General features: G+C 39.2%; 1 protein-coding gene, 1 long non-coding RNA gene and 1 pseudogene across 4 annotated transcripts; 1 reads left to right on the top strand and 2 right to left on the bottom strand.

The window, feature by feature from the left end:
• Positions 1–223: 223 nt before the first annotated feature.
• Positions 224–1,937, bottom strand: LOC148724567 (uncharacterized). The gene is made up of 3 exons (XR_015990536.1): positions 1,378–1,937; positions 754–1,331; positions 224–723 (listed from the first exon to the last, which is right to left on the bottom strand). It is a non-coding gene; the product is annotated as an uncharacterized LOC148724567 (long non-coding RNA).
• Positions 1,938–2,726: 789 nt separating this feature from the next.
• LOC148724566 (uncharacterized) lies at positions 2,727–5,385 on the top strand. 2 transcript variants are annotated; one of them, XM_088730000.1, is made up of 7 exons: positions 2,727–3,139; positions 3,213–3,313; positions 3,450–3,576; positions 3,768–4,312; positions 4,489–4,672; positions 4,855–4,971; positions 5,062–5,385. In XM_088730000.1, the coding sequence occupies exons 1-7, from the start codon at positions 2,798–2,800 to the stop codon at positions 5,254–5,256; spliced, it is 1,611 nt and encodes a 536-aa protein (XP_088586126.1). In that variant the 5' UTR covers positions 2,727–2,797; the 3' UTR covers positions 5,257–5,385. The 2 variants fall into 2 exon arrangements, with proteins under 2 accessions (XP_088586126.1, XP_088586127.1); XM_088730001.1 differs by lacking the exon at positions 4,855–4,971 and having other exon boundaries at positions 2,732–3,139.
• Positions 5,351–9,116, bottom strand: LOC148724565 (uncharacterized; annotated as a pseudogene). Its single transcript, XR_015990532.1, has 2 exons — positions 6,930–9,116; positions 5,351–6,858 (listed from the first exon to the last, which is right to left on the bottom strand). The product of XR_015990532.1 is annotated as an uncharacterized LOC148724565 (transcript).
• Positions 9,117–9,279: the final 163 nt, after the last annotated feature.

Raw genomic sequence — 9,279 nt, 5'->3', positions numbered from 1 at the left:
TTCCAAACGGTCGCAGTCGTTCTGGCATCTGATTGGTGCCAGAAAATCTTTGTGTTTTTCTGCCCAATCAGAGTGAAGTGTCGTTTGGAGTCCTTTCGTGTGTTTTAACACGCACGTATACAACAAGCTCTGTTGCACGCTATGTTTGTCTCGGCCGTGCGACGAAGCTTTGCCCGAGGTGTAAAAGTTTCAGTCTCAGCACACAATGTAAGAGAAATCGATCAGATTGTCCGCGAAATCTTACCGGAAATTATACTGAATACTTTCGCAGGTATCACAAGAGAACGTGTTCAAAAGTTTGCGAGGTTCGTATAAAACATAATGGTTGCAGGCATTGATATGTCGCTTTAAACGTTAGATGAGATGTAAGCTTAAAGCTTTTAAGATTTTTTGTACGATTTGTTGTGACTGAAACTTTTCCAATCCCGTGAAGCTATTTCGTCGCACGGGCCACGTAGGTATGTCAAGCAACTGGCGCTTATGCTTGCGTAGCTTTCTGTGCGCGCCAAACTCTAATCGTTGCCTTGTAGTAAAGTCTTTACAATATCGCCAAACTTGCAGATAAAGCTTAGCTGTGTTTCCGGTTATCTAATTAAAATCTGAACAAAAACTAATCATCGAGAACATCGTGGAAAGGAGATATGTTTTCGGACAGTTACCGAAGGGGTTTGGAGAAAGCGTAGTTACTAAAAGTTGGAATCACCTGAAACCACCTGAAACCACCTGAAACAACCTGAAACAACCTGAAACCACCTGAAACCACCTGAAACCACCTGAAACCACCTGAAACCATCTGCAACCCCCATGGAAACCATCTGAAATTACCTGAAACCACCCAAGAAGCCATCTAAACCCACGTGAATTAAACATTATCGCAAATCGGTATCTTAATTTTCAGCATGACGCAAAGCTTCTGCATAGCTAATTTACTCTACTTTACGTCTATTTTTATCTGTTATCTCACTGTCACTGACAATGAAAATAGTTTCAGTTTCGCGACGCATTCCAAGATCTCGTTTGATAACGAAGGGAAGAGAGATAAATCTTGTAATTACACACTGTGTACACGTTTTTCGAGCTGCGCGGTCTGCGGTCTGCGTTCTGCGTTTTTGAGGTCTGTGTTAACGAGACACCTGAGTTGCTTTGTACGATTGTACCAAAAATGATTTCATATAGTAGAAGTACTTTAACGTGAAAACAGATATTCCGAGATCTCGTCTGATAACATCAATGACAAAAGAGAGATAGATAAATCTGGTAATTACACACTGTATACACAAAGGAAAACTGATTGCGCACACGTCGACTGACTCAAAAGGCACACACATAACCTATGCAAGACTGTTACGGCTCGACAGTGGAGGGTCGTAACATAACCTAAGCAAGACTGGTACGGCTCGACAGTGGAGGGTCGTAACTGCGATATCTTCAATAAGAATTCAACTCCAATGTTTACATAGCAGTTTCGCTTACGCATTCCGTGATCTCGTTTGATAACAAAGGGAAGAGAGATAAATCTGGTAATTACACACTGTGTAGACCTTTTTCGAGGCGTGGGTATTCGAGGTGTGCGGTTTGCGGTCTGCGGTTTGCGGTCTGCGGTCTGCGTTCATGTCTGCGTGCTTTCATGTAATTTTCAGGTAATTTCAGATGGTTTCAGGTGGTTTCATTGGTGGTTTCAGATGGTTTCAGATGGTTTCAGATGGTTTCAGGTGGTTTCAGGTGGTTTCAGGTGGTTTCAGGTGATTCCAACGTTTAGTAACTACCTTGGAGAAAGTTTAATCTTTCAACTGCTGCGTTGAGTGTTCAAATTCTTGAGCTCGAAAGGCCACGGATTCTCTTCTAGTCCCTTGGTCATTGTCATTTCACCTCTTTTAACGATTGTTGAAGACCAAGTTAAATACCTTTGATCATTTGGAATCGATGCTGCTTTCATCGGGGAAAACAAAACCAAAAACCAAGAAATATTGGATGGAAAGGGCGGGCTTGCTTTATTGTAAATGTCAGCTTAGTACAGGGTTATCTACCCACATCTAATAAACAAAAGTTTCCACGTTTAGCTTTTATTTTTAATTTTTCAAGCGAAGATTAGATTAGATTTTGGCCGGGCGTGCACAAAAAAATGCGTAAGCGCCAGTTGCTCGACATACCTGCGGGGCCCTTGCGACGAAATGGCTTCACGGGATTGGAAAAGTTTCAGTGACAGCAAATTATACAAAAAATCTTGAAAGTTTAAGCTTACATCTCATCTAACGTTTAAAGCGACATATCAATGCCTGCAACCATTATGTTTTATACGAACCTCGCAAACTTTTGAACACGTTCTCTTGTGATACCTGCGAAAGTATTCGGTATAATTTCCGGTAAGATTTCGCGGACAATCTGATCGATTTCTCTTACATTGTGTGCTGAGACTGAAACTTTTCACCTCGGGCAAAGCTTCGTCGCACGGCCGAGACAAACATAGCGAGCAACAGAGCTTGTTGCAGATGTGCGTGTTAATACACATGAAAGGACTCCAAACGACACTTCACTCTGATTGGGCAGAAAAACACAAAGATTTTCTGGCACCAATCAGATGCCAGAACGACTGCGACCGTTTGGAACTAGTCTGGTAAGACAATGTCCCCAGGGGCTCTTCTGCCCTTAACTTGAAATCGACTCACTGCCCCTGGATCTCCGAGGATGATTAATAGTAGGCTGCGTAGGCTGGTCTATTCTTCGTTTTCAATCACGTGGTAAAAATCTGTGACGTCACCGATCAGCGCCATCTTGGTTGATATACAAAGCGTTAAAAATGGCGTCGAACAGTGACTCTGAAGTGCATTCTCCAATGCTTTCAGCGTATTGCGAGACGTTAGATGAAGTTACGAAGAAGCGATACGTAGAGAAAGTTAGGATGATTGGTTTCGACCCGTTTAAGTTAAAAAAATCGGAATTCAAAGACGAATTAAAGCTTTGGCCATCGGTCGAATACCCAGATATTGTGAACTATCTCTTGGTGCAAACTTCGTGGAGAACAAAAGAGGAGATGAAGGCGTACAAATCGTTGGAATCATACAACTTTTTTGTGTCAGGCTGGGTTCATTCTATCCTGGCCAAAGAAGTGCAGCCAGACAAAGTATTGATCTTCTCTCGGGTAAGTGAATGCCATACATTTACATGCACATTTCACTGAACGGAAGTGTAAATATCGCACTCTTTAAATGCAGGTCAAACACTCGCAACGTGCGAGAGAAACTCCTTTATCAGTTTGGACTCTTTCTGAGACTAACGGGAGTGTAATCGCAGCTCACTGCAGTTGTATGGCGGGGTAAGTACGAATACTTGACACAAATATAAACCAGCTTACTAGAAATTTTGTCAGATAGAATCTCAAGTTCGAGCCACATGTTTAGGTGTTTTCTATTAGTACTGTTCGACTGATTTTTCTTTTCCTAACCGTGTAGTTTGGCTGAAGCATGCTCTCACGTCGGTGCGACACTTTTCGCTTTGGAAACTGGAGTAAGGATGCGATCATCGACAACTTGTACTCAAGAAAAAAGCAAGTGGTTAATGCCAGCTTATGTTAAAGATGTAAGTGCAGTATAACCTTATTGTATGTTGTGGTTTTCGTTTGGGTTTTAGGTGACATCCTCTGTCATTCACGGTATAAACCTGCAAGAAGTTAAAAAATATAATATTCATCCAATCCAATATAAACCTGTAAGAAGTTAAAAAATATAATATTCATCCAATCAAATCTTATTGCCAGTGTTTTCTTATAGATCCCTTACATACCTGTGAATGAAATGGATTTTACTTCAGCAAAAAAGAAGTTTGACATGTTGCAGACACAAAATGTAATTCCAACAACATCAAGGAGAATGCCAGCTAATGACAGACCACCGAACAAAGCTACTGATGAAGAAGTGGCTAACTTGTTTCACCAGTTATCCATGGCAGGCACAAAACCAGCTATATTATCCTTAGTCCCGGGATATAGTGATGGGTATAAACCAAGTGAGATGTGCCACCTTGCTCCACCTCTTACTTCTTTGTTTAAGCCAGAAAACCAAAATCTCTCCCTGGCCGAGTTACTCGTCTTGGCCGAAAATACCATGGTCAGTCTAACAGAAAAACAATGCAGGGCTATTGAATCAGATACAAAGGACCAATCCAAATCAAGAGTCTGGTTTGAGCAGCGAGCTGGAAGAATTACTGCCTCCAGGTTAAGATCAGCATGCCACACTAATTTTGCAAACCCATCAAAAAGCCTAATAAAACAAATCTGCTACCCAGAGGCACATCAGTTTTCTTCTGTAGCAACAAGGTTAGCAACTATGTATATTAATTCTTATAAATAAACTAATGATCATCTAGAAAATAAAACAAAAATATACATTTAGGCAGTATAGTGCCATTTACAGTCATGCAATTGGCTATTTATTCTCAAATGAAGTCTTTTTTTCCAGCTTTAAGTTACAAATTCTTTTCTGTACATTTCAGATGGGGATGTAATCATGAGAAGAAGGCAAGAGATTACTATGTGAAGATAATGACAGAACATCATGAAAGCTTTACAGTGGCTGACAGTGGGTTACTCATTAATCCCAAATGGCCTCATCTTGGAGCTTCGCCTGACGGTGTTGTACTTGGCGACTGTTGCGGAGAGGGATTGTGTGAAGTGAAGGTATGGTATATTAAGTCTACCTCATGTATAAACAGGCCCTAAATCTTTTTGAAAAGGATTCTTACAAAATAGGAATGCCCATTACAAGCATTTTTTTTCTAAATGTTATACACAAAGTTGCCTTTGAACAACTGCATTTCAGATGTCTAAATATTTGTATTGATTTTGATATGTATTGTTAGTGTCCATTTTGTCACAAGAATGAATCAATAGAAACTCTGGCATCCAACAAGAAAAGTTGCTTAATTGAGAATAATGGCAAAATCCAGTTAGATAGGAACCATGCCTACTTTTACCAGGTAAGATTGTAACAATCGCAACAAGTAGCATTGAATTAAAATACAAATTAATACAAAAAATTTAACCAGTTTTGTTGTACATTTTTTTAGGTGCAAGCTCAGATCAATATTGCTGAAGTAGCATACAGCGATTTTATTGTGTGGACCGAAAGCGGTATACACACAGAAAGAGTGACTGCAGACACCGTATTCTGGGACAATACAGTAATCAAAGCAACAAGTTTTTTTAAAAAGGGAATTCTCCCAGAACTATTAGGAAAATGGCACTCTAAGGCTGCATTATGAAGAAGGATGTTTTAATGTTTTTAAAAATGCATTCATTTTGTCTGTGAAATACAATGCACAATTATATACAAAATTGTGCTGATCATGATCAAACAATGGAAAATAATTAATTTATTCAAATTTGCACAATTTAGTAATGATACTATTTCACAGATATAGTGGAATGTGCACAAACAGGTGCAATAATTACAAATATTCCAACCCTAACAGTTTCTTTGTAATGTTTCATACTGATTTTTACAATGTTGATATGTTTACATTGCTGTCAGTTTGCTAATTATATTTCCCAATGAATAAGTACTAAATAGAAGGACAACTTCACTATTTTTATATAGGTATTAAAAATTCAAATCATATAAAAAGCAATTAGATAAATGTGTTGTTTACTCAAAAGGGATAACTGAGTCTGATAAATTAGTAAGCGCACAGCATACACGAGCAATTTTGTCAATAGGGGCTTCAGCTTTTCCATGTCTTGCGGTCACGAATTCAATAGGTAGAATTGTCTGTAATATTGTGTATTTCCTTCGTACCAGACCAATCACCCTTTCTACGTGAATCCGAACGTTTGCAATCTTCCTTGTTTCTTCAACATCTAGTGCTGAAAGTTGATTTTTTCCCCTGGTGAAGGCTGGAATTTTTAGGGATGCTTGACAAAGGCCAACACTATCAGAGATATCAAAACCATGATCTGCCAGTACAATGGCAGCAAGTTTTTGAGAAGCCCACTGTTCTGTGTTAAATATTTGTCACTTACTCTACCACCCCAAGCTTGGGAAATGAATGATATGACACCTTGTGGTGTTATGCCAATTAAAAATTTCACAGTATTGTGGTGTTTGTAGTTGCTCCAGGTCATTGCTCTTGCAATTAAACTAGATGGTCTGTCAATGAAAACTTCAAAACAGTCTATTATCACAGCAACCCTATTTCCAAAATTTCCCTTGAAAACTCTGGGCATTGTTTTCCCTAGTTCCTCGCGCTCAGGCCACCAAATCAAGAATCCCAATTTATCACTCATAGCATCAACCCATTTTTCAAAGATCCTACCAGCAGTAGGAAGAGAGACTTTAAATCTGTATGCGAGATCTTGTAACGGCAGGTTTAAACGCAAACGCATAAGAGTTAATATGTATTCTGAAAATTTTGGTATACAATTTCTTGATGTTGCTATGACAGAGGGAGCAACTAGATTAAAAACTGCCATCATTATTGCAAAATTTGGCAGACCTGTGTAAAACTTTGTTTTGGCATCATTATTTGTAAAACTTTCCTTCGTCAACGCTGACTGTAGGACTTTAGTTTCCAACTCATTTACAATTTTCTTTAAGTCAACTATCTCGGCTGTTGTGGTATTGATGTAGTCCTCCATGTTGCTGATATCTTGTGAACTGAGGTCTGTCTGGCATTGCGCACTGAGTTTTGTTGACAATTCTGTAATATTTATGGATTCGCTGAAAAGAGCAGTGGCAGATTCAGTTTGTGATTCCTGTAGATCGGGCGATGGTATCTCTATTACTTCAGGTGGTACATTTGTATCTGGCACTACACTTGATTCTTGAACGCCGTGCTCATGAGAATGGTCAACATTCTGTGCTTGATCTAAAACGGCAAATGTATGGTATACTTTAAGAGCGTTCTTTTTAGACTGTAATAGATTTAAAGCTTCTTACCATTTTTAGATATTTTAGTTGTTTGTGTTGTCGTGGAAGATTGGCGCCTCTTACATCTGCGCGTCACACGCTCAGCTCGATCTTTAGACGCTGGAGTCTTCACTGTTTTCACTTTATTATGGCCCATATTAAGAGTAGGTGCCCAGTCAGGATTCTCAACATCATAAAGGCTTGATGGATTTCCTGGTCAAAATAAATTATTTATTTACTGGTTGCGACCTCTCTATTGTAGATAGCACGTGGAGTGCGACATTGCGAAACTTAAACTAGCATTTACTATCAGACTTGTAGCAAAATGTTCACTAAACGTCCAAACATTAACTATAGTATAATTTTCTTCGAATCTTGACAACAACTTACCATTGATAAAATGATAACTACAGACGCGTGTGTGTTGAAGTTTTTCCTCTGTCAAGTCTGCACGTGATATATTGGCAATCCACTTTTTTCTACGCTTTTCGGTCAGTTCTTGCGTTTTTTCCCCTTGAGATGTGATTACTTTAGGAAATCTAAAGTATCTGTACTCTTTGTCTCTGGTAGCGTTGTGACCGCAGTTAAATACAGCGCATAAAACGGGCATTGTGTAGGGATAATGACCTAGTCGCTTAGCGTGACTGAGGTCAAGAGCGTTTGTATATCAACCAAGATGGCGGATAGCTCATTTACATAAGTAGGTGTGAAGAGCTGTGACGTATATTGAAATCGAAGAATTGGTTTGGATCATATGATACTGGACTTGTGTGTGTCACATGACGCTCATATGATACTGAACTGGTGTGTCTCACATGACGTTACAGGCGAAAACAAAACAATACAAAACAAAACGACAGTACACAGCCAAAAAAAAACAACAACAAAACAACAACAACAAAAACAAAAACAAAGAAAACAAAAGAAAACAAAAAGCCATAAAAACAAACAAACTTACCAAAAAAACGTGTTTAATGTTATTTATCCATAGCCTTACGTCAATACGTCAGTGTTGAGTACCATTCGACTACTTTATTAAATAGACCAAGAATATAGATAGAAATGTCAAAATTCAATGCCAACATCCGAATTTAATGTAAATCTGTAGCCTACTTACATAACGTTTCAAGTTAATTTGTCAGCATTGTACCATGTGACGGCTCTGGGATTGGTGAGTAGGTGGCTTTGCGTATAATCATGTTAAAGCACGACGTTCACTAAGCGTATGGATGACTGAGATACTTTCTGTATCCGGCTCCAGTTGCCTCACAATGCGCTTTGATTTCTTTTTAATTTGATTCCTAAAAATCGCAAACACGTCTTATTTGCGGCCTATTCCTGGTTATATCGTCACGGAATTGTACCTCGTGATCATTTAAGGTGGCTGGTACCAGTTTCCTCGCGCAGGGAACAGGACACTCTTGCGTGACGCGCGAGAGAAACGTGCGAAAGAAGCGCGAGATAAAAGGATGAAAATTCAAATCAAAGATGGCGGCGCGTGGATTTTTTTCTACTTTTGTGAGAAGTTTACCTAAGAGCGTGTATTTGATGTGCTGAGCGGCCACTGTGAATGCAGGAGATAGACACTAAGATAAAGAAGACGATTTTCGGAGAAGTAAAGGTTGCTTCACTTCATATCTAAAAGAAATATTCAACCGATTTGAAATCTTGCGACGGCGAAAAAAGAAGAACTTAAGTGAACGATAATCTACCTTAAGTGAAAGAAGACTGAAACTTCAAGGAAAATAATATAATGTAACCAGAAGTCGTGTGTAGGAATTTTAAGATGTGTCGGGAGGCTGTCTTTGACAGCTCTTTAATGATTTTCTTAGCAGTAAAGGCGAATTTACTTATGTAAACATCAGGCTCCGGTTATTCAAAGGGCGGATAACGCTATCCAACGGATAAATCGCTATCCAGCGGATAAGTGTTACCCAAACGTACTGCGCTATCCACCGGATAGAGATTTATCCGGTGTATAGCGTTATCCATCCTTCGAACAACCGGGGCCAGATCGTCGGCGCTCGCGCCAGCACACGCAATTATCAGCGGTAGCTATAACAGATCATGAGCAAATGTCGATCTTATAGAATCCAGATTTTTAAATGCGCGAGAAGGCGCGTGGAAATTGCTAAACTCACGAAAGCTATTGCATGAAAACAAGTCCGGTGACCCCTTCTTTTTATTGTTCCAATATGATAATAGCGTCGAAAGGAATCATCAGAAAAAAAAAAAAACTAGAAAATTCTACGGAAGGAAATTTGCGAGGTGTGAAAATTGCCTTTTTTCTAGATTTTCTGAAATTCCGCTCCGTATAATTTTTTTAAAATCTTTGTGCATTTTCCTTTTCAAGTGCCAAATGCAATCACTGAAAAAAAAC

Source organism: Stylophora pistillata, chromosome 8, assembly GCF_964205215.1.
Source record: "Stylophora pistillata chromosome 8, jaStyPist1.2, whole genome shotgun sequence".
NCBI lineage: Eukaryota > Metazoa > Cnidaria > Anthozoa > Scleractinia > Pocilloporidae > Stylophora > Stylophora pistillata.
Note: the sequence above shows the minus strand (reverse complement) of the source record. Positions and strands in the feature narration are given on the sequence as shown.